A 26,804-nucleotide genomic window follows, 5' to 3' on the forward strand; every position below is an offset into this window, starting at 1 on the left:
ACAAGGACAAGCATAGACTCAAAGTGAAAGCAAATGGTACCCAGAGAAAATCAGGTGTAGCCATAATGATATCAGATGAAACAGACATCAGGGTGAAAAAGATAACAAGAGACAAAGATGGACATTTCATAATGGTAAAGGGGACTATACAACAAGAAGACATAACAGTCATCAATATTTATGCCCCCAATCAGGGAGCACTAGAATATACCAAGCAACTACAAACAGAACTAAAGGGAGAAATTGACCAAAACACAATTATACTAGGGGACTTAAATACATCATTGACAGCTATGGGTAGATCATCCAAACAGAAAACAAATAACGAAATAGCAGCCGTAAATGACACATTAGATGAAATGGACATAATTGACATATATAGAGCACTTCATCCTAAAACATCAGACTATATATTCTTTTCGAGTGTACATGGAACATTCTCAAGGAGAGACGATATATTGGGACATAAAATCAGCCTCAGCAAATTTAAGAAGATTGAAATCATGCCAAGCATATTCTCTGATAACAAGGCTTTGAAATTGGATATCAACTGCGAAAAGAGAGCAGGAAAAAACACAAATACATGGAGATTAAACAACATACTTTTAAAGAATGATTGGGTCAAATAAATTAGAGAAGAGATCAAAAGATACATAGAAACAAATGACAATGAAAATACATTCTACGAAAATTTTGGGGATGCAGCGAAAGCAGATTTAAGAGGGAAATTTATATCATTACTGGCCTATCTCAAGAAACAAGAAAAATCCCAAATGTATAACCTCATGTTACACCTTAAAGAACTAGCAAAAGAAGAACAAGCGAAACCCAATGTCAGCAGAAGAAAGGAAATAATAAAAATCAGAGCAGAACTAAATGAAATAGAGAACAAAAAGACAATAGAAAAAAAAAATAATTTGACAAAGAGCTGGTTCTTTGAAAAAATTAACAAAATCGAAAAACCCTTGGCTAGACTCACTAAGATAAAAAGAGAGAAGACACTAATTAACAAAATCAGAAATGAAAAAGGGGTAGTTATCACAAACACCACAGAAATACAAAGAATCATGCAAGAATACTATGAAGGACTATATGACACCAAATTCAATAACGTAGAAGAAATGGACACGTTCTTAGAAACATATAGCCTTCCAAGGCTGAACCATGAAGAACTGGAAAATTTATCAGACCGATTACCAGTAACGAAATTGAATCAGTCATCCAAAACCTTCCCAAAAGCAAAAGTCCGGGACCAGATGGCTTCACTAGTGAATTCTACCAAACCTTCAAACAGGATCTAATACCAATCCTGCTCAAACTCTTCCAAAAAATTAAAGAAGAGTCAGTTCTCGCTAACTTATTTTATGAGGCCAACATTACCCTGATACCAAAACTTGGCAAGGACAACACAAAAAAAGAAAACTACAGACCTATATCTCTGATGAATACTGATGCAAGAATCCTAAAGAAAATTCTAGCAAATCGAATACAACAATGCATTAAAAAGATTATTCATTATGACCAAGTGGGGTTCATCCCTGGGGCACAAGCATGGTTCAACATCAGCAAATCCATCAATGTGATACATCACATAAACCAAATTAGGACAAAAATCATATGATTATATCAATTGATGCAGAAAAAGCATTTGACAAGATACAACATCCATTTATGATTAAAACACTTAATAAAATAGGTATAGAAGGAAAATACCTTAACATAATAAAGGCCATATATGACAAGCCTTCAGCTAATCTCATAATTAACGGTGAAAAGCTGAAGCCCTTTGCTGTACGTTCAGGAACACGACAAGGTTGTCCCCTATCACCTCTGCTTTTCAACATAGTGTTGGAAGTCCTCGCCAGCGCTATCAGGCAAGAGAAAGAAATAAAAGACATCCAAATTGGGAATGAAGAAGTTAAATTGTCACTCTTCGCAGATGACATGATGCTATATATAGAAAACCCTAAAGACTCCACCAAAAAGCTATTAGAAACAATCAATGAATACAGTAAAGTTGCTGGCTACAAAATCAATGTACAAAAGTCCATTGCTTTCCTATATACCAACAATGAAATCTCAGAAAAAGAGATAGAAAAAACAATTCCTTTTGCAATTGCAGCAAAAAGAATAAAATACCTAGGAATAAACTTAACCAAGGATGTGAAGGATTTATATGCTGAAAACTATAAGACATTTTTGAAAGAAATTGAAGAAGACACAAAGAAATGGAAAGACATTCCGTGCTCAAGGATTGGAAGAATCAACATAGTTAAAATGGCCATATTACCCAAAGCCATATACAGATTTAATGCAATCCCCATTAAAATCCCAATGGCATTTTTTAAAGAAATAGAACACAAAATCATCAGATTTGTTTGGAACCACAAAAGACCCCGAATAGTCAAAGCAATCTCAAGCAAAAAGAACAATACTGGAGGTATCACACTCCCTGACTTTAGCTTGTACTACAGGGCTGCAATAATCAAAACAGGATGGTATTGGCAGAAAAACAGACACATAGACAATGGAATAGAACTGAGGACCCAGAAATAAAACCACATAAAAATGGGCAGTTAATTTTTGACAAAAAGCTAAAAACGTATAATGGAAGAAAGCCTCTTCAATAAATTGTGCTGGGAGAATTGGATAGCCACGTGTAGAAGAATGCAACTGGACTGTTATCTGTCACCATGTACCAAAATTAACTCAAAATGGATCAAAGACCAAAGCATAATACCTGACACAATAAACTGTATAGAAGAAAACATAGGTACTAAACTTATGGACCTTGGGTTCAAAGAGCATTTTATGAATTTCGCTCCAAAAGCAATGGAAGTAAAATCTAAAATAAAAGAATGGGATTATATGAAACTTAAAAGCTTCTGCACAGCAAAAGAAACCATCGACAAAATAAAGAGGCAGCCAACTGAATGGGAGAAGATTTTTGCAAACAGTGCCTCCGATAAGAGGCTAATATCCAAAATATACAAGGAACTCATGAAGGTCAACAACAACAACAACAAAAAAAAACATCCCAATTGAAAAGTGGACAGAGGACCTGAAGAGACATTTGTCCAAAGAGGACATACAAATGGCAAATAGACATATGAAAAAATGCTCAACATCACTAATCATCAGAGAAATGCAAATGAAAACCACAATGAGATATCACCTCACCTCAGTCAGAATGGCTATCATCAACAAGACAAATAGTAACAAGTGTTGGAGAGGCTGTGGAGAAAAAGGAACCCTCATACACTGTTGGTTGGAATGCAGACTGGTGCAGCCGTTATGGAAGGCAGTGTGGAGGTTCCTCAAAAAATTACGAATAGAATTACCATATGTCCCAGCAATCCCTGTCCTGGGTATCTACCCAAAAAATCTGAAAACATCTTTCCATAAAGACTCGTGTGCTCCATAAAGACACGTGTGCAGCCTTGTTTAAGGTGGCCAAGACATGAAAACACCCAAAATGTCCTTCGATAGATGAATGGATAAAGAAGTTGTGGCATATATACACCATGGAATACTATTCGGCGGTAAGAAAAGATGATATAGGAACATTTGTGACCACATGGATGGATCTTGAGAGTATAAAGCTAAGTGAAATAAGTCAGACAGAAAAAGCAGAGAACCTTGTGATTTCACTGATATGTGGTATATAAACCAAAAACAACAAAAGAACAAGACAAACAAATGAGAAACAAGAACTCATAGACACAGACAATAGTTTAGTGGTTACCAGAGGGTAAAGGGGTTGGGGGAGGGAGATGAGGGTAAAGGGGATCAAATATATGGTGATGGAAGGAGAACTGACTCTGGGTGTTGAACACCCAATCGGATTTATAGATGATGTAATACAGAATTGTGCACCTGAAATCTCTGTAATTTCACAAAAAATTGTCACCCCAATAAATTGAAAAAAAAAAAGAATTTCAAGATTGCTGCAGCAGAGCATTAAAACAAAGAGTCCCATTGCACCGGGGGTCCTGTGTGCCCACATGGAGCATATGCCCATGATGATGGCCGTGGCTTTATTGGCTTTTTCTAGGGACTAGGGTCTTCACTGACTTTCAATTTTGATTCCTGGAAACAGTTCCCATATCCACTGACTAACACATTAACCTTGATTACTGGATTGCAATTCTTCACGCAATGGGCTGAGAACATTCGAGGAGCAGAGGGATTAGGAACAGGGTGATGTAGAGGGATTAGGAACAGGGTGATGTAGAGTGATGGGCTGCAGAATAAGAACACATATTCTAGACCCAGACTGCTTGAGTTCCAAGCCCTATCTACCACCACTGGCACCTACCTTGGACAAGGTACAAAACCTTTCTGTGCCTCCATTCTCTGGCCTCCAAAGTGGGAGTGACAAGAGTTAACTGTGTTTTAGGAGTTAACTGTTAGGATTAAGTACGTTGATTCCTGTAAAGCACTTGGCCAGTGAATGAAACATAAGTGCTTGGATCGTTTTTCTTATTGTTTTGAAGATGATATTCTGAAGTAAACTTTTCTTGGTTCTATGTAGTAAAAAAACTATTACCATTCAGGATGAGATTTGTCATTAGATGAGCAAAAACACTTAATTTTAATGTAATTGAATTTATCAATAGTTTATTTTACTTGTATTTATTTTTTATTAAATTTATTGGAGTGACATTGTCAATAACGTTATGTAGGTTTCAGTATATAATTTCATAATACATCATCTATATATTGCATTATATGATCACCACTCAAAGTCAAGTGTCCCTCCATCACCATATATTTGACCCCCTTTACCTCTTCTACCTTCCCACCGACCCCCTTACCCTCTAGTAACCACTGAACTGTTATCCGTGTCTATGAGTTTTTGTTTGTCTTGTTTGTCTGTTGCTTTCAGGTTTATGTCCCACATATGAGAGAAGTCATATGGTTCTCCACTTTTTCTGTCTAACTTACTTCGTTTACCAAGATAATCTCAAAATCAATCCATGTTGTCGCAAACGGCAGTAATTCATCTTTTCTTACGGCCTAGTAATATTCCATTGTGTATATGCACCACATGTTCTTTACGCAATCATCTATCAAAGGGCACTTTGGTTGTTTCCATGTCTTTGGCCATTGTGAATAATGCTGCAATGCACACAGGGGCACCTATTTCTTTACGGATAAATGTTTTCAGATTCTTTGGGTAGATACCCAGGAGAGGGATTGCTGGGTCACATGGTAATTCTATTCTTATTTTTTTGAGGAACCTCCATTCTGTTTTCCAGAGTGGTTATACCAACTTACATATCCATCAGCACTGTATGCGGGTTCCTTTTCCCCAAAGCCTCTCCAACACTTGTTGTTACTTATCTTGTTGATAATAGCCATTCTAAAGGTGTGATGTGGTATCTCATTTTGGTTTTGATTGGAATTTCCCTAATAGCTAGTGAGGTTGAGCATTTTTTTTTTTTTAATGTATCTGTTAACCATTTGTATGTCTTCTTGGGGGAAATATCTATTCAAATCCTCTGCCTGTTTTTAAATTGGATTGTTTATTTTGTTGTTGCTGTTGTTGAGTTGTATGAGTTCATTATATATTTTGGATATTAGCCCCGTATCGGAGGTGGTGTTTGCAAATATTTTTTTCTATTTGGTTGGTTGCCTGTTTGTTTTGTTGATAGTTTTTGTTGTTGTTGTTTGTTTGTTTTTTCTGTGCAGAAGCTTTTTAGTTTGATATAGTCCCATTCTTTTTTTTTTTTTTTTTTTTTACTTTTACTTCTCTTACCTTTGAGGTCAAATTCATAAAATCTTCTCCAAACTCAAGGTCTGTAAGTTTCATACCTATGCTTTCTTCTATGCAATTTATTGTTTCAGGTCTTACTTTTAGGACTTTGATCCATTTTGTGTTAATTTATTATATGGTGACAGACAGCAGTCTAGCTTCTTATTTTTTTTTTTTTTTTTTTTTTTGTTGTTATTGTATAGGGCTTTCCAATTTTTCCAGCACCATTTATTGAAGAGGCTTTCTTTTCTCCACTGCATATTTCTGGCTCCTTTGTTGAAAATTATCTGCCCACATATATGTGGATTTATTTTTGTCCTTTCAATCCTATTCCATTGCTCTGTGTGTCTATTTTTCTGCAATATTATACTGTTTTGATTATTGCCATTTTGTAGTATAATTTGAAGTCAGGGAGTGTGTGCTTCCAGCCTTGTTCTTTTTTTCTCAGGATTGCTTTGGCTATTTGCGGTCTTTTGTGATTCCATACAAATGTGATTATTTTTTTTTCTCTTTCTTTAAAAAATACCATTAGAATTTTGATAGGGATTGCATTAAATCTGTATATTGCTTTGGGTTAATATAGCCATTTTAACTATGTTGATTCTTTAACTCTATAAACACAAAATATCTTTCCATTTCTTTGTGTCTTCTTCAATTTCTTATAATAATATCTTATAGTTTTAGTGTATACATCCCTCACATCTTTTGTTAAGTTTATTCTTGGGTATTTTATTATTTTTGTTGCAATTGTGAAAGAAATTTATTTTTCACTTCTTTTTCTGAAATTTCATTGTTAGTGTACAGAAATGCAATTAATTTTTGTACATTGATTTTGTATCCTGCAATTTTACTGCATTTGTTAACTATTTCTAATATTTTTTTGGTGGAGTTTTTAAGGTTTTCTATATAAAGTATCTTGCCATCTGCAAAAAGTGACAATTTATCTTTTTTATCCCTGATTTGTGTGCCTTTTATTTCTTTCTCTTGTCTGATTACTCTGCCTAGGATTTCCAGTACTATGTTGAATAACAGTGGTGAAAGAGGGCATTCCTGTCTTGTTCCTGATCTTAAAAGAAAAGCTTTCAGTTTTTTACCATTAAGTATGATATTAGTACTTGCTTCGACAGCACATATACTAAAAAAGTATGATATTAGTTAAGGGTTTGTCATATATGGCCTGTATTCTGTTGAGTTACTTTCCTATTATACCCATTTTATTAAGTGTTTTTATCATAAAACAGATGTATCTTGTCCAATGTTTTTTCTGAATCTATTGATATTATCATAAGATTTTTATCCTCTATTTTGTTTATGCACTATATCACTGACTGATTTGCATATTTTGAACCATTCTTGTGTCCCTGGAATGAACCTGACTTGATTGTGAATATAATGTTTTTAACGTATTGTTGTATTCAATTTCCTAGTATTTTCTTTAGGATTTTTGCATCTGAATTCATCAGAGATATTGGCCTGTACTTTTTTTGTGTTATCCTTACCATGTTTTGGTGACAGTTGGCATCATAAAATGAGTTAGGAAGTATTGCTTCGTCTTAACTTTTTTGGAAGGGTTTAAGGAGGACAGATATTAAATCATCTTTGAATATTTGGTAGAATTCACTAGTGATGTCATCTGGTCCTGGACTTTTGGTTTTGGTGAGGTTTTGGATGATTGTTTCAATTTCCTTACTATCGATCCATCTATTTAGATTTTCCAGTTCTTGGTGATTCAGTCTAGGAAGGCTGTATATTTCTAAGAACGTGTCTATTGCTTCTAGGTTATTGAATTTGGTGGCATATAGTCTTTTATAGCATTCTTGTATGATTCTTTGTATTTCTGTGGTATCTGTCATAACTTTTCTTTCATTTCTCATTTTGTTGATTTGTATTTTTCCTCTTTTTTACCTTAGTGAGTCTAACCAGGTGGTTATCAATTTTGTCAATCTTTTCTAAGAACAAGGTTTTGTTACATTATTTTTTTTCTGTTGTCTTTTTGTTCTCTAATTCATTTAATTCTGCTGTAATTTTAATTATTTCCTTCCTTATACTGATTGTGGGTTTCATTTGTTTTCTTTTTACTGGTTCTTTAAGATGTTAGGTTTATTTGGGATTTTTCTTATTTCTTGAGATAGATCTGTAATGGTATAAATTTTCCTCTTAATACTCCTTTCACATCAGCCCAATAATTTTGATATGATGTACTTCATTCTCATTTGTTTCTATGTATCTCTTGATCTCTCCTTTTATTTTTTCTTTGATTCAGTCATTCTTTAGTAGCATGTTTATCTCCACGTGTTTGTGGTTTTCCCCGCTTTCTTTTTGCAGTTGTTCTCCAATTTCAAAACATTGTGGTTGCAAAATATGCTTGGTATGATTTAAGTCTTATTCAATTTGCTGAGGGTAGTTTTGTATCCCAAGATGTAGTCTATCCTAGAGAATGTCCCGTGTGCACTAGAAAATAATGTACATCCTGTTGTTCTAGGATGAAAAGCTCTGTAAATGTCAATTATGTCCATTTGGTCTATTGTGTCATTTAAAGCTGATATTTCCTTATTGATTTTCTGTTTGGATGATCTTTCCATGAATGTCAATGAGATATTTAGGTCTCCTACAATAATTGTGTTTTTGTTGCTTTCTCTCTTTAGTGCTGTTAGTAGTTGTTTTATATATTTTGGTGCTCTCTGATTGGTTGCATACATGTTGAAAAGTATTATGTCTTGTTGTATTGTCTGTCACTTTTATCATTATAAAATGTCCATCTTTGTCTCTTGTTACCTTTTTTTATCATGAAGTCTGTTTCATCAGTTATAGGTATGACTATACTCACTTCTCTCTGGATACCATTTGCTTGGAGTATCATTTTCCACCCTTTTACTTTGAGTCTGTATTTTTCCTTGCAGCATATGGTTGGGTTTTGTTTTATGATCCAATCTGCTACTGTGTGACTTTTTATTGGTGAATTCTGTCCATTTACATTTAGGGTGGTTAATGATATATGATTTTCTTTAGCCATATTGTCTTTTGTTTTCTGGTAGCTCAATGAACATGAATAATTTGCATCAATAATAACAGAAAATGGGAGGGATTAAAGGTGTGAATTTGCAAAGAGGAATGGAGATAACATGCATGCTGAAGAAAATGGACTATTGTATATGTGAAGATTTCTTTTACATAAATTTAATGGTAACCACTCCAAAAAAAATCCAGAAATGGGGCACATAACATAAAAAGAAGGGGAAACAGATTAAAAAAAAATCATAGACTAACACTAAACTAAAATAACAGACAGAATCACAAAGGCAAATAAACTATCATTTAGTTTTTGATTTTCATTTTTGCCTTTTCAGATATTTTTCCTATTTCAAAGACATACAAATATTACCCTGCTTCTTCAGAAAATTTTACATATGTCTTTAATAATTAATTTTTATGTGTTATGTCAGAATTCAATTTCTTTTTCCATGTGGAAACATTGACTTCCTTTTCTGTCTTTCCTCTGCACCCTAATGTATCCAGTGATCCAGGCACTCTTGTCTTCCTTGTTCTTTCTGGAATCTGACTCTGGGCCTTTGCACAAAGTATTCACTCTGCCTAGATTTCTCTTCCCCCAGGTATTATATATTAGATTGGTACAAAGGTAATTGTTTCAGACTGTAAATTTTAAATAATTATAACTGGGCTCAAACACATTTTTATTAATCAAAATAGGAACCTTTACAATCAACACATTTTTGCCAACAAGAAATAAGTTTATTCCTGTAGTGTAAAAATCTGTGCTTTGGGATTCGACAAACTCTTGGAAAGCATTTTCTACATCCTGCTGATTGAGGAAGCGTTTTTCCTGCAAAAAGTTGTCAAGATGCTTGAAAAAGTAGTAGTCGGTTGGCAAGAAGTTAGGTGAATATGGCAGATGAGGTAAAACTTTGTAGACCAATTTGTTCAACTTTTGAAGCACTAGTTGTGTGACGTGCAATAGGGCGTTGTCGTGGAGAAGAATTGGGTCCTTGATGTTGACCAATGCTAGCTGCAGATGTTGCAGTTTTCGGTGCATCTCCTTGATTTGCTGAGCATACTTCTCAAATGTAATGTTTTTGCTGGGATTCAGAAAGCTGTAGTGGATTAGACTGGCAGCAGACCACCCAACAGTGACCACGACCAAGGTTGGCCTTGGGAAGTGCTTTGGAGCCTCTTCTCAGTCCAAACTGAGCTGGTCATCACAGGTTGTCATACAAAATCCGCTTTTCAAAGCATGTCACAATCCGATTGGGAAATTGTTTGTTTTTGTTGTGTAGAATAAGAGAAGATGACACTTCAAAATGACAATTTTTTTTTATTTGCAGTCAGCTCATGAGGCACACGCTTATCAAGCTTTTTCACCTTTCCAATTGGCTTCAAATGCCAAATGACTGTAGAATGGTCAATGTTGAGTTCTTTGGCAACTTCTCGATAGTTATAAGAGGATCAGCTTCGATGATTGCTTTCAATTTGTCATTGTCAGCTTCTGATGGATGGCCTCTATGCTTCTCATTTCAAGGCTCTCATCTCCTTTGCAAAACTTCTTGAACCACAACTGCACTGTACGTGCATTAGCAGTTCCTGGGCCACATGCGTTGTTGATGTTGCGAGTTGTCTTCACAGCTTTACAACCCATTTTGAACTCAAATAAGAAAATTGTTCCAATTTGCTTTTTGTCTAACATCATTTCCATAATCTAAAATAAACGTAAAATAAACAGCAAGTAATAAAGCATTACCAAAAATACATAAAGCAAGAAATGCACATTAAAATGATGTATAACATAACCACATATATTAAAAAATGTATTCCAATATCAAACGGCAAATTTCAACAATGCATAAACCTCAGTTACTTTTGCACCATCCTACACAAAACACACACACACACACACACACACACACACACACACACACACACACCCTTGTATTCCTGTCTACATTCTTTTTGTTCTTTATTTTTGCACAGCATTTAAATGAAATGAAACTCTAAATATTTGACATTTGTTTTTCAATTGTCTTTATCCCTCTACTAGAATTTAAAGTCCATGAGGATAGGAATAATGGTTTTTCTGTTGTTGTGCTTTGTTTTCAATTACTAGAACAGTGTCTCCTCTTTAGAGAATTTCATTATTCTTTTACCAGAACAATCCAGAACACCTTATAGACAGTTATGTCTTGGGATCTTTTCTTCCAAATAGAGTGGTGGGAATTTTAGCTTCACACATATTAATTATCAGAGGCATTTGGTTAGGAAATATTTGGGTGACATTTTTCTTTCTTCTTTTTTTTTTCTTTTTTCTGATCCTTCTAGGATGAAAACCAAGATACCCAAGTGCTCCCACTCTTTCTCTTGTTCAGAGTAGGATTTTTCATAATTCACATATTAAAGGATTCAAGGGTGTGTGTGTGTGTGAGTGTGAGTGTGTGTGTGGTGTCACAAACCAAATCTTGCCCAATACTCTGGTCCAGGATTTGTCTCTTATTTCCTAATTTACCACATCTATTGAAAGCCAGGCCTCCCCATCAGCAAATGAGAGATATTTCCCAAATGCCAGTATTCCAAAAATTTCTCTTCCTATTTTTTCCCATGATTTTTAAAAATATTTTAAAAACATTTCAAAAATAATTGCAAAGAACACAAAATGAAAAGGAATTGGAACCTATAGGACATATCAACCAAGTATAACCTAATGACAGTTGAGCATTTATAACTATTTTAGGATAATTGGTCTTACTATCTCAAGTGATGATAGTGTTCCTAAGATTATGTTTTTTAAAAAGCCCTTATCATTTATAAATCTATTCTGAAGTATTTACGGATGAAATGATATGATATCTGAATGTTCTTTGAAATATTTGGGTGTGTGTGAATGGGAAATAGTATAGATAAAACAAGATTGGCCATGTAATTATTGCCCCTGATGGATGGATACATTGGGATTATTTGATATGTTAGAAAATTTCCAAAAATAAAAAGATAAACATTTTATATTGAATGAAAAAATTAACTTCTCCAGCATTCTAGTTTTCTGTGATAGCAGTTTCTCCAATGATGTATTCTGTCTTATTGGTAGAAACAAATGTCTCCAACTTTTCATTCAAGAAAAAAACAAATACTGGGGGTTCCAAAAAAATGGATACACATTTTAAGAGATTTTATCTATGGTCAAGCAGTAGTTCACTGTAATCAAAAGTGTCTGGACGCTGATGGTAACCACTTTGAGCACCTCTTGTAATTGCAGAAGTCAAACGTGACTTGTATTCATCTTTTGTTGTTGGTATATATTGAATATTACAATTTTAATAGTTTTTGTCTGTCTTACAATGTGTATTCATTTCCTTTTTGGCGCCTCTGTATATTTTGTAGAAGGCTATATATTCATCTAATCATGACTTTCACTCATATGGCCTTTTAATTTATTCAACAATCATTTATTGTTGTCCACTAGGTTTTATGCACTATAATAAGATCTAGAGATGCTTACTGTTTGGAGGCAGAGAGAGACAAGAAGACAACAGAATGCAATGTAGATCTTTGTAGAGACACTGAAGCATGAGAAGAGAGCTGCTTGGCTAAGGGTGGGGTGGGAGAGGCTTCTTGGAAGAAATGGCCCTCTGTTTTATCTCAAAGAAAGCATAGGCGTTATCTAGATGAAGAAGGAGAAAAAAATATACTTAACTCATACCCCACACTAACCTGTCAACAAACTATTAATTTTACATACTTACCAGATACCAAACCTTGAACTAACTACTGTATATTGCATTATTCTTTTTTAGATTTTATATATGTGTGTGTGTGTGTGTGTGTGTGTGTGTGTGTGTATAAATATATCTGTCTGTCTGTCTGTCTGTCTATCTATCTATATACTGGGGGTGCCAAAAAATGCACACATGACTTGTATTCATATTTTTGTTATTGGTATACATTGACTATTATAATTTTAATATAGGTTTTCCTTTCTTAAAATGTGCATTCATTTTGTTTGTCACCCTCTGTATGTGTGTGTGTGTGTGTGTGTATTTTATTCTTCAAAGGCCCAAAAACATTATTATAATTACTTCCCTTTGAGGCACTGGAAGATAAGTAATCTTTCCATCATAGACCTGGGATTCCAGAATCACTGATTCTAAGTAGACATGTTATTACATGAACACTAAACCATAAAAGGAATTTCAAAAGCCAGTGACTTATGTTGATGCTGCAAAATAATGAAGACAGTAGAACAAGGAATAACATGTGCCTCTTGCAGAAAAGGGATAATTAAGAGTCTCTGTCTACATTGTGCTAAAATTTATAGTTAAAAATTAAAAGCTTTACAGAGGTTTTTTTTTTTTCCTTTTAACTTATTTTTTTACTACCATCCCTCAAACAAAAACTAGTATCACAAGTATTACTAATGTCTGAGTGATTCCCTGCACTTATATGCAAGTAAACCAGTTTTTACGTGTAGACGTATTTTGGAAGGGATATTGCAACAAGTTGTAGAAACCAGGATTTATGTGGCTGAGCCATAGTGAGAAATGGTGCATTTAGAACACAGCTAGCTCTGTACAGCAAATGTTCAGGCACTGTCCTATAAGAAAAATGGAGGATTTGAAGTTCCTAGCTGTACATTCCTGAGCTGTGTCCTTACTGTGCTATGTCACATGACCTTGACCTGGAAACCCTTCTGTCCTTCAGCTGTCAGCACAATGCTAGGTATGAATAGCATCCTTTTATGCCTATGAGGATATACGGCATTAACAGCTTATGGCAACATGGGTTATTTAAAAGGATTTTTCTAATATATAGTTCCGTATATATCGGTGCTCAGAAATGATGATAACATCTTGAGCTTGTATCCTAGATGACATCTGTGCCTTCCAAAGCCTGTTTATATACAGTGTAATATGGTGTTGTAGTGTATTTCAGTCTCAAGGCTGAAGGAGTGCAACATATTAGGGAGCCCCGTAGCAGGCAGCCACGAGACATTTCATCTACAAAAATGAAAAGGGGTCAGCCTGGGGAGAGGAAATGAATGCCTGTTATTTCACACATATTGGCACGAAGAAAAGACAAGTGCTATTTGTCATTATAAATTGTGTAGTTAACCTTCCTCATTTATACTATATTCCCAGTTATACCCATTAGGTTGTGCTTAGCTAGAGGGCAGTTTGCATTTTTTAAATGTGTTGAGAACAGTAATGATTTAGCTAGTGCTCATTTGTTTTCTATTGCTTGGTTAAGTATGCCATATTGTCTTTTTTCCTGTTTTACATATTGCATGAATAAGAGGTTTAATTTTTAAATTTATTGGGGTGACAATTGTTAGTAAAATTACATAGATTTCAGGTGTACAATTCTGTATAACATCATCTATAAATCTGATTGGGTGTTCACCACCCAGAGTCAGTTCTCCTTCCATCACCATATATTTGATCCCCCTTACCCTCATCTCCAACCCCTACCCCCTTTACCATCTGGTTACCACTAAACTATTGTCTGTGTCGATGAGTTTTTGTTTCTCATTTGTCTGTCTTGTTTTTTTGTTGTTTTTGGTTTATGTACCGCATGCCAGTGAAATCATATGGTTCTCTGCTTTTTCTGTCTGACTTATTTCACTTAGCTTTATACTCTAAAGATCCATCCATGTGGTCACAAATGTTCCTATATCATCTTTCCTTACCGCCGAATAGTATTCCATGGTGTATATATATCACAACTTCTTTATCCATTCATCTATCGAAGGACATTTTGGTTGTTTCCATGTCTTGGCCACCGTAAACAAAGCTGTAATGAACATTGGAGCACACGTGTCTTTATGGATAAATGTCTTCAGATTTTTTGGGTAAGATACCCAGGAGAGGGATTGCTGGGTCATATGGTAATTCTATTTGTAATTTTTTGAGGAACCTCAACACTGCCTTCCATAACGGCTGCACCAGTTTGCATTCCCACCAACAGTGTATGAGGGTTCCTTTTTCTCCACAGCCTCTCCAACACTTGTTGCTATTTGTCTTGTTGATGAAAGCCATTCTGACTGGGGTGAGGTGATATCTCATTGTGGTTTTCATTTGCATTTTTCTGATGATTAGTGATGTTGAGCATTTTTCCATATGTCTATTTGCCATTTGTATGTCCTCTTTGGAGAAATGTCTCTTCAGGTCCTCTGCCCATTTTTCAATTAGGTTGTTTGTTTTTTTGTTGTTGAGCTTTATGAGTTCCTTGTATATTTTGGATATTAGCCCCTTATCGGAGGCACTGTTTGCAAAAATCTTCTCCTGTTCAGTCAGTTGCCTCTTTATTTTGTCAATGGTTTTTTTGCTGTGCAGAACCTTTTAAGTTTCATATAATCCCATTTGTTTATTTTAGCTTTTACTTCCCTTGCCTTTGGAGTCAAATTCATAAAATGCTCTTTGAATCCAAGGTCCATAAGTTTAGTACCTATGTTTTCTTCTATGCAGTTTATTGTGTCAGGTCTTATGCTTAAGTCTTTGATCCATTTTGAATTAATTTTGGTACATGGTGACAGACAGCAGTCCAGTTTCATTCTTTTGCACGTGGCTATCCAATTCTGCCAGAGGTGCTAGATTTAAATGTGCTAAATCCATGGCCCTCTGCCCTAGAGAATTTTAAACTATACTGTTGCTTGTGCCACCCCCACTAGATATTCTGATTTAAATGGTTTGAGTCCGGGGGGCATTAAGAGTGTATAAAAGCTTTCCTTGAGATCTTATATGCAGCCATTGTTAAGTTCCAGATGGGTTGAGTAGACAGCAAGATTAACTGTGGGTGACTTCAGTAGTGATATTTAGAGAAAGGAAGATCCAGTCTCAAAGAGTATCACTGTCTGGTAAGTTTAGCTCTCCAAACTGAAGATGTTCTAAAAGCAACAATGGTTGATGACAGGAAGTAGTGGAAATTGGACATACTCCCTGGAAATTAGAACTACTGCCTAGGCTTCAGGGAATGTGTGGTACCTACCATAGAGGAAAATGTTTTCTTTGTCTGGACTGTCATCCTAGATAGTTTCTGCAGATATAAGCATGAATTATTCCTTCTGAAATCTATGTTAAGGGCTTGCATATAAGAAATTTTAAGTTCAGGGGTGGCCAGGTGGCTCACTTGGTTAGAGTGTGAGCTCTCAACAATAAGGTTGCTGGTTCAATTCCCACATGGGATGGTGGGCTGCGCCCCCTGCAACTAAAGATTGAAAATGGCGACCAGACTTGGAGCTGAGCTGCGCCCTCCACAACTAGATTGAAGGACAATGACTTGGAACTGATGGGCCCTGGAGAAACACACTGTTCCCCAATATTCCCCAATAAAATTTATTAAAAAACAAAAAACAAATAATAAAAAAAACCCTGTAGTAACCTGATTAAAAAAAAAAGAAATTTTAGGTTCAGTGGCTAATTACATATATTACATTTGCAAAATGCTTTAAATCCCATTTACTTAGGCATTTCTAATAGCCGTTCTGTGAGTTGGCTCCACACATTAACCATATAGGACAAGCAAGAATACTGAAGCTCAGGAAGGTTAAGTGCATTGCCCAAGGTCATAGAGCAACACCGCAATAAGCTGGCGTTAGAAATCAGAGCCCTGGAGGTCTTGTCTGTTGCCAGAGTCATCAGATTTGGTCATCAGATTTGGACGCTGTTGCAAAGTGAATGATGATTATGAAAATTTAGGAAGACAGAATACATTTTTGTTAGCAATGTTTCAAACTGAAAAAAGTAGATAGATATCCTGGAACCTATTTTCAATATGTCTAGGAAATTTAGCAGAAAAACTTTGGAATTCTGTGAATTTCAGGTGTATATCGATAGGCTCCTTGTTCATTTTGAAGCACTTAGCAGTCTAGGCTGGGAAGGAATTGTGGGAGAGGAGACTGCTCTAGACGTACCTACTCTATGGAACATCAAGATAAACAGGAAGGAAGTATATGTAAACTTCCTACTCATAGTTCTTCTGGGCATTACATTTTCACCACTTAAGCCCTCCATGTCTCCTTGAACAGAGGGAGTGCACACAGGATTGACGCCATTTGTATAATAAGGTTTTTATTATAATTTCCAAATGCTTATAAAACTATGGAGGAGTTCTACAGAATTATCCATCTATTCAGTTTCACTTCTGCTTCACTGGGAGATTTAATAATGCATGTACGTTTCAGTATAACACACAGCACCTAGATGCTTTTCCTAGGTGAGGAGACACCTGATAAATATTTATCAACAATGACAACACTGTCTGTTGTAAGGGCTTCCCTCTGAGAACTCAGAGTCACAGTATCTGTTTCTCCAAATTTAAGTGGGAGATAGCTGGACTCCTGGTGAACCTGGTTTTGAACCTTTCCTCAAAAGTAAATCAACTCTGTTGGAATCTCAATAACGGTTGTGAATAAACTAGAAAGGGGTATTGTGTATAATTAGTCAGTAGAGAAAATGTACTTTTTTGGGGGGTTAATATTAAAGAAACTCAGGCTGCCTAACTTCATACTGCGATCTCTGACTGTATGAAAAATTGACTTAGAAACAGACTTCTTAATGAACAGTTGGAAGTTTTGCCAAGGGACAGTTGTTTGCTCCTCATATTCATGCTCCACTTTGAGTATTATAAACACCAGTTCTCTTCAGTTACATATTAATAGCATCTATTTGTGATGTTTCTCTCATAATAACATATATAAAGTAGCTCCAGCCAATTATTTTGAGGTAAGCCCTATACTCTCTTTCCTTTTAATTTTTAATTTAATGGTTCATGTGCTTGGTGCACACGACAATCTTCTCTGGATGCAAGGGACTGCTACCTCAGGCAGAATTCTGTGGTAAGCAGTAAAGAGTTCCAGTAATCTGATTGAATAGATAATTTTAAGAACAGTAGTGTAGTCTACTTTTTTCTGTACATTTCAAATGCCACTTGATGCCGCAGTGAGAAACAAAATGTGCATGTTTATTATGTTCACATGGGACGATGGGCTTTTTCTGATGGGTCATATAATTTTTCATACAAACTAAGGCTCTTCCAAAAGTGAATGGATGAGCTATTTGTTTAAGCCAGGATAACAGGCATTGATGAGGACTTCCTGAGCCAACAGAAGGTTTGATCACCTATGCATTCCTCTCCAATCATATGAGGAGATGGTTGGCCCTAATTGCTTTGCAATTGTGGTTTAATTTACCAGGACAATGGGATGATTTTGAAGCCACTCATGATCACCTAGATGTTCAGAACATAGATTGACCTAGCACTGAATAGAAGCCGAGTATGTAAAAGTTTTCTTTAGATTAGAAACAGCCTCAACTGTTTAAGATTTTCTTCTATTTTTTAAAGTCTTTCTTCTCTTCTTCTCTCATGAACTCATGTTATGCTAGACAAGACTCCCTCTACCTGGCATTCTGTACCTGCTTCACATGCAGTGTTTCATTTACTTCTTGCAACAGTCATGTGAAATAGGAACTTTCATTTGGCCTGTTTTAAAGCCAAGGAAGCCGAGGCTTAGCACAATTAAAGGAAATGCCTGAAGTCTGAAACACACTAGGATTATAACAACCCCAGGAAATATTTAATGTGTGATTGTTTATATGATATGAATCTTAAATATCATTGGTGCCATCCTTTTGCTTCAAGATCAGTTAGAGGAGACTCATCAGCAGATTTAGTTGTGTTTAAAGAAGACCTGGAAGTGTAAGTGAAAAGGAGGAAAGAGAGAGAGCATCAGGTGAGAATCAAGAGTTACAAGGCAATCAGCCTAGAAGATAATTGGTGCCAGGAAGCGGGATGAGTCATTGAGATCTATTAGACTTGTCAGTAACAGAGATATTTGAGAAACAAGGGAGAGGTGAGAGGTCATATATTTCTTTTCAAATCTGCCATCAGAATTCTGCAGATCAGTGTCGGAATAAGCGCCATGCATTTCTGATACATATCCGTCCTCTGTCTGCCTTGTACATCCATTGGTGTCATCTCCAACCCCGCCTCTCCCATCAACCATGCTTAAGTTCACCATTCTCTACGTGCTCTCCTTCATTTTCCCAGATGCTAACATTTCAAATCAATTGGAAACTTTGGGGTTCAATTCTTTATTTCAAATCATTATCAAATAACCATGGCACCAGGGCTCAATACTCAAGATTTTATTTTTTTCCCTTCATAGCATTTATTTATTTATTTATTTATTTATTTATTTATTTATTTATTTATTTATTTTTTAATTTATTAGTTTCAGGTGTTCAAGGCAAGGTAATACTTCGATGTTCATCATTTATATCCCTCACACTGTGAACCCCCCTACCCCCATCTACCAGAAACAGTTTTGGGGACAAAGGAAAAACTGAGAGTTGTTAGAGGGGCGGGAGGTGGGGGGAGGTAGGGATAAGGGGAAAGGTGAAGGGATTAGGAAACAGTTGGTAACCTCAAGATTTTTTAGGGCAATGTGATGCGCCCCAGCTCGCCTGGCCGTGAATCACCCACCGGTACTACCTACTGATTTTCTCCACCTGTGCTGCCATCTTTCCAGGAAAGACTGGTAGACTTTCACCAAGAATCTATAAATTTTCCTCCACGTTTGTAGCCCACTCATATATTTCTTATTAAACATAGTTCTTGATCTTTAAGTTGCCATCTTTTTGAAGTGTTACTTCTTTCATCTACAATTAACAACAAATTTAATTATGCCTGCTGACTTAGTAATGATAAAATACGTATAAGTCAATATTGCATTTAGACTAGTTTATTAGCTGTAATCATGCTTGAGCAGTAGTTTATGTTTGCAAACAGGCACTTTAATTTTGTTGTTTTTTCCATAGACCTAAAGAGGTTGAAAGTATCATTCACAAAGCCACACAGATATTGTTTTATTGACACTGGAAGTTTTCTGCCAACAGGGTGCTATTGAATAGTTTATTAGAAAGGAAGATTTATCCCTTGGGAATAACAGAGGACCTGTGATATGGACCGGTCCCTGGAATGCTGCTCTCTTTCTCTTCTTCTTACCATGAAGTTTCTTTTGTGGAAAATACCATGGGTTTTGATGTCTGTTTAGCTGCACTTTTAATCCTAGCTAGGTGACTGTGCAAATTTTCTCTTCCTCCCTCCATTTTCTTATCTGTAAAATGGGTATAATAATAATACTAATAATGCCAACCTCTGAAAGTGTTGTAATAATAAAATGAAATATCATATGCAAAATGCCCAGAAGTGGTGCTGATGTAGATTAAGGTAATAATTTCTGGAAACTTATAACACATTTTACATATATATGTGATACACATGTCTTCCTCCTGCAAAGTCACTGTCTTCCCCTCCTCTACCTTGACCTGAATATCTATAGGGCATGATAATTGATGTAACTATTTTCCTGAAACTTTGAATTATTTGACCTAGAAACATACCATAAGGCAGAATACCTCTGTGTGTGAGTGTGCGCTGTGCATGTGTTTATTTGTTATGATGTGTGTGTGTGTGTGTGTGTGGGTGTGGGTGTGTGTGTGCAGGCAATTGAAGGAAGAGGCATGGGTCACGTTCTCCTCTCTCAGTGTGAGGTAAAGCCATCCCCTTTATTTTTTCTGTTGTCTTTAGTCTTCATTTCAAGTCTCCTAAAATAACTTGGCCAACACACACACACACACACACACACACACACGCACACACTCATACTCACGTGTGCATCCTAAAAGTAAACAATAATTTTCAGAGTAAGCACATTGTGAATGAAATTAACTGACAGTGGGGAAAGAGTGTTTCTTCCCAAAGGCATAATTAGTTACAAAAATCGTCCCCATCCAAATGAAGATAGTGTTAATATTATTACGCACAACTGTTTTAATTACATTTTCTTAGTAATCTTTTTTTACTGTACTGCTTACAGAGCTTTAACTATATTTTAAAAGGAACCAACTATAGCATTCCTCTCTGTGAAATACTTAGGTAACAACTCTCCTTTGACTTTATAAGCATTTCCTGGCCGGAAAAAGTTGGCTCACTCAAATGGGGAAACTGGAGCAAATTGAATGGATTATTTACAAAGCAGTAGATAGGATGAATGTAAACTCAAAGTACCTGGGCTAGTGACAGCCAGGCTCCTGAAAGCTGATAGAGGCAGCAGCCATTAGTAGAGCTCAGAGAAAGCAGCTATAGGAGAATGTCACTCCATAAGAACTGTGGCTTTTGATATGGTGGGCAACCAATTTGAGGTGATCCAGGTGATGGAATCTGGTTGAATGATCTGATTTCTCTCCTCTCGCCATCTTTCTTCATTCCATTGTGTGTCCCATTCCCTGTTAGTGAAATCCAACCAGAAGCCAATGATCAAGAGGACCACTGATACACTCCTTCTCTGGTCAGCTCCCTTGGTGCAGAGCTCGTTAAAGAAGGGCACAAAAAAGGGAGAAGATGGAAAGTTTTCCATATACTGTGTTTCCTTGAAAATAAGACCAGGTCTTATGTTAAGTTTTGCTCCAAAAGATGCATTAGAGCTTATGTTCAGAGGATGTATCCTGAAAAATCATGCTAGGGCTTATTTTCTGGTTAGGTCTTATTTTCGGGGAAACATGGTTATGTCCTTAACTTGCAGTTCAAAATCATGAAGTGTACAAATGTGTCGGTCTCGCTTCCTTTCCTTAATCTCATTAAAATGGTAGAAATTAATTTTAAAAATCCAAATTACTTTAAGGGGAAAAGTAAGAGGGGGTGCTATCAGTGGATGAGCGATCCAAGCTCATTTATGGAAGACTTAAAATGGACAAAGACTGAAGAGTAGAGAAACTGATGACATCACACAAGCTATTACCTAACTTAGCAGGAATGTGGGTGGCAGCAGATGAGGAAGCCATCTACCCTGGAAGATTCTTTAGAACATTGGTGGCTGGTCTGATGGAAGACAGAAGTGAACAGTGGGACAAAGAAAAAAAAAAAAAAGGTTGTTTAGTGCCTTTGAATAATCAGTAGATACATAGGAATAACGATATAATTATAAAAAATTGAAAGCTGGTGTAAAGTAAATTCTCATCAATTATCGCAGAGAGTCAATAGAAAATGTCTGAAGTTAATAAATCAAGAAGTAATGACATAATGATATTATTTATAGATTTACAGATAACCACAGAAGAACTAAATACAGAAATAGTTCATAATGTTTGGGGAGGTGGACAGGGAATGATTTCAGGTCAGTTGCTGCTCATCTTTTTGTAATAATGATTTTTTTAAAACCATGTGGATAAATAATTTTAATAAAAGCTCCCTTTTTTTCCCCTTTTGTTTCACTCCACTTAGTTTACTGGCTTTCTAAAACTTTTCTTCTTAACACGGTTGGTTAGGTCCATTATCTGTCCCAAACCAACAAAATAACTCCATTTTTTCTACGTTCCTCTTCTCTCCATTTTTTATAACTCCTATATGTGTACGCACACAAGGCATACACACACATTTGCCTTCTGAATGCAGTTACATGTCATTCTCTGTAAATCCCGTTCACCCTTATGTCTCAATGCCTTTTCTCAAACCATTTCCTTGGCCTGAAATGGCTTCAGCATATATTCTTTCCTTTTAGCCTTCATATCCCAGAATAAGTTCTGCCTCCTCCATCATCTGTCTTTGCTTTCCAGAGACACAAATGATTATGCTTTATTCTATATTCTCCTGACACTATACCATTGTCTGACACTTCTTGCTGTACAATGACTCATAAGTAGTTGTGTATCTATCTGTCCCCTTTCTATTTAATTGTACATTCAAGTATTTGTATCTTCATACCTAACGCAATGTGATTCACATACCGTGTTTCCCCCAAAATAAGACCTAGCCAGACCATCAGCTCTAATGCGTCTTTTGGAGCAAAAATTAATGTAAGACTCAGTCTTATTTTACTATAATATAAGACCAGGTCTTTATAATATAATATAATATAATATAATATAATATAATATAATATAATATAATATAATATAATATGGGGTCTTACATTATTTTTTGCTCCAAAAGACGCATTAGAGCTGATGGTCTGGCTAGGTCTTATTTTTAGGGAAACAGGATAGTAATTGTAACAGTTGCTAACCACTATAGCTATAATTGATTGTTGATTCACAAGGCATATAAAGATTATAAAATGAATGGCCCCGAAGTTCACATTATGAAGTTCACATTAAAGTAAACTTCAGCTGTCTTTTTATCAAGATGCCTGTTAAGACTTCTGCTTCTTAGCAATACCATGAAATAGACAATATTCAGTCACAATGTAGTGCCTCTTTCCTAAATTTCAATTGCATGCATACTGTCTCAGCTTATGAGGAATAAGAAATTTACTAAACTAATACTCATAAATATATTACTAATGTAGTAATTTTTTATGAGCGTTTGCATTGTAAAAAATAGCCTGGAGAGGGAAATGCCTTGCCCGAGAGAGTGATTTGCTACCAGTAAAACTCTAGGCCCCCAGCTGTTGTTTTGAGATGAAAGAGGGCTTCTGGGGCCTCTCAGATTATGCTCTTTAACTCTTCTGACATAAGCAATTGGGATTAATTTCAAACATATTAAGACCGTGGCAAACAACCTTAGCATATTAGAACACATAGATTTGAAATCACAACTATTAAGTGTAAAGTATCTATCTTTAGAAATATGATTGAGTATTAACCCCTGTTCTTTGCTTTTAATTCTCATTTTCCAGGTAGTCTTTCCACATGTTCTTACCTCACTTCTTTTTTTTTTCAATTGCTACCTAACTGTGGATATTTTTCTGCATACACATAAAAGGGCATTATAATTTTATTTTTTCTTTACTTCAGGAAATGCTACAATAAAACAGTCTCGATACAGAATTATCATCCAAGAAGCAACCAATGGAGGCCAAGGATGCCCAGATACCTTATTTGAAGAGCGAGAGTGTGAAGACGTCTCATTGTGCCCTATGTATCGGTAATTAATTACCTCTTTGAATAATTATTAGACTTTAATATAAATTAATATGCAGTTGTTTAGTGAGAAAGAACTGTAAGGCCCTCAGACAAGGTAATGTTGTTTATTTTCAAACACCCCTATGCTTCCCCCTCTTATTTGGAATATACTTTGAGTGAGTAAAGAATATGAAAGTCTAATTAACAGGAAAGAAGAAGCAAATATATATTGAATGTAAGTGAGTTTCTGGAGTTCTGCCACTCAGGCAATCAATTTTCAGGATCAAGATCCAAAGAGATTTGGGATGAGGTCTTTACCGGAAACACTCATGCGCGTGCGCACGCGTAATATACTTCATTCTATTTTTGCCATCCTAAAGCCTTTTATCAAGAACTAAGAATCAAAATTATACTTCGTTAATAATTATTTTAATTCAAAAATGTTTTTGGTTCTCAATTTGAACAATATACACAATTTGAAAAATATCTAGTTTGAAAAGAAAGTTTAACCTATGGATATTTATTTATTTATTTATTTTAGACAATGAATAATTTTTCAACTATATGTTACCTATACGTTCCTTTTTGGCAGGTTGGTGATTATTATTTATATAAACAACATCTGAGGTTTGTGTGCTTAGCTATAAACTTCCACTTTTTTAACACGATATAAACATTGCTTTAAAGAACATCTGGATTAAATTCACTGTTGAGTTTTACTGATTTATGAAAAAACCCTGGTCTTAAAAAGCATATAGTTATCAGGACACTTAAAAATGCCTTTAGCAAAAATACCTAGTATCTATCCAGATTACTTGAGAAACCATGAAATTCAAGAGCTAATTTACTCAGAAAAATACATGTTCTTTTTTAAGAAAACTCCTCAGACTAGATAAAGTTTAGGGTGTCATTGAAGAAATCTAAATCACTATTGATTTTTTCATTCTTTTACTCCCATTGTTTGGGGAAGATGTAGATAAACACTGGGAACATGTCCAGACCAGTACTTTTTTCCTTATTAGCTGCAAGACCATTGTGGAAACACTGTCCATATTCATACTTTGTGCCATGTGTATAAATATTGAAGCTTCTGATCCCAGAAGAGCTCTCAGGGATAGTAGCCAGTAGGAAAAATTAGCCAAACCAAATATTATTAGACATTTTTATGAACCCAGGGCTATTATAATCAGAGAAAATCTTGGAACTATTAGTGGGCCTCTCTGTTTCTTTTGTCCACTTTCATTTCTGTCTTGCTGCCCTGCAATTTAGCTACTCATGTTTGAACTAGTTTCCATCATTCATCTCCTGCCATTTCCCCAGAAATCAGTTCCTCTGTGTATGGATTGGATCATTTTATCATTTCTACTGATGTGTACTTCAATATAAGTCCAAGTTATCAGCATGATTCTCCACTCTTTAGTAAAACATCCTTGAATGTGGAGTAATAGTGTTCCAACTTAGGTTTTGCTTTCTCCCTCATTGATATGTTAGGGAGACACATTTATGTAGACCTTTATCACTAGCTTGTGATTCTTCATTTTGACTCCATTAAGGTAACGTATTCACACATTTAGCAAATTAAATCTGAATCAAATGTCTATAGAATTTTTTCTGTGAATATGAGCATCTCCCAACATGTTAAATTAGTAAGCAAAAGGGAAGACAACACGGGCGAGTGTACTTATGTAGAACTGGCAACTTGGCCTATGGCATCCAAGGATTTAGGGCTGACAACAGCACCGCCCTAATTTATGCAATCTCGGACATGTCACTTAACCTCTCTGAGTCCAAGTGTATCATCACAACACTGGGAACTTAACAAGAGAATCCTGAAAATCCCCTTCTTCTATTTCAGTGTATGCAGAACACTCAACTCGATTGAATTCCTTGGTCTCATTTTGGTCTAGAAAACCCAGATATTTTTAAGGGATCTGAATGAATGGTGTGTCCTAGTTGAAAAATTGGACTAAAACTCATTAACATTTTAGTTTCTGTGTTTTGGAATTATACTGAATGAGTCTATGCATATACAAAGTAAATTTAGAACTACTTAAAATTAATAGGTGATTTATTTAAATATGACCGGTTTTTCTAGTGAGTGCTTTCCTGATTTCTCCCCAATTCTTCCCAATATAGAGGCCACTTGAATGAGGCCAATGATATATTTTTTTTTTACAATTTAATTTTACAATTTAATGTGCTTTGCTTGATATTGCAAGATTATCTATATCTTTCCCTTAAGAACACCTTTGCCTAACTTACCTCCACTTGTCCACAAAATCTGAGACTTACTTCATCTAAAGTAAGGGGAGAGAACGTGTAAGTGCTGATATCAATGGCTGGCTGTGCTACGTAATCTCCAAGAACTATAACAAGCTATGTTCACATAACTAAAACAGTCCTTTAAAATGACTTTTCCTGAAAAAAGGAGGTCTGCTCTGTGTTCTGGTATACATTGATTTCTTTTTCTAAGACTTTTATTACCATTATGGTAAAAAAAAAACAAAAACACACATAACATAGCATTACTATCTTAACCATTTTTAAGTGTACATTACAGTAGTGTTAATTATATTACATTGTTGTACAACAAATGTCTAGAACTTTTTAATCTTGCAAGATGGAGCAATGATATTTTACTTCATGCTTCTGTTTAATTCTTTGAAGTAGCATCTCTTACTAGAGGTATTGGCTTGTACAAAAAAGTATAAAAATATACTAAGCAAAGGAGAAGAATCTGTGGTTTCACTTAAGGTTTAGGTTTTGGGGAACATTCTAAGGAGACAAGTTTCAAGATACAAGCCACAGTCTGTCGTGTGGGTCATAAAAATAGAGAGTTTGTTGACCTAAGAAAGGAAAAAAAAAAGAGGAAAGCCACAAGGTGTTCTTAGAGACTTTCCTCAGAGGAATAGCAATATTAGTAATTTATCAGTGGTAGATTAATCCTCTTTTTAAGATGAACTATTCCATATAGGTACCTGTACCTCCCCTGCTTCCCTTTTACAGTACAACCTAATGAGTTGTTTGAGTTACTCCAAAGTGCTAGGAAACACCTTTTAAAAAATGGGAAGCAGAAAATCACATGTGAAGGTTTACACCTGAAACTTTCAGAAGTTGAAAACTTGGTTCGCTAATGCTCCAATGGGACA

At 35.5% G+C, this 26,804-nt stretch overlaps 1 protein-coding gene across 2 annotated transcripts in view; it reads left to right on the forward strand.

Annotated features, from left to right (window-relative positions):
- THSD7B (thrombospondin type 1 domain containing 7B) overlaps positions 1 to 26,804 on the forward strand; it is an 815,330-nt gene that overhangs the window by 447,373 nt on the left and 341,153 nt on the right. For both annotated transcript variants that reach the window (XM_081051932.1, XM_081051933.1), the window contains exon 11: positions 23,548 to 23,677. In XM_081051932.1, coding sequence (XP_080908058.1) covers positions 23,548 to 23,677 — 130 coding nt within the window. The remainder of the gene's footprint in view (positions 1 to 23,547; positions 23,678 to 26,804) is intronic.

This window comes from Rhinolophus hipposideros (assembly GCF_964194185.1).
Source record: "Rhinolophus hipposideros genome assembly, chromosome: 6".
Classification (NCBI taxonomy): domain Eukaryota; kingdom Metazoa; phylum Chordata; class Mammalia; order Chiroptera; family Rhinolophidae; genus Rhinolophus; species Rhinolophus hipposideros.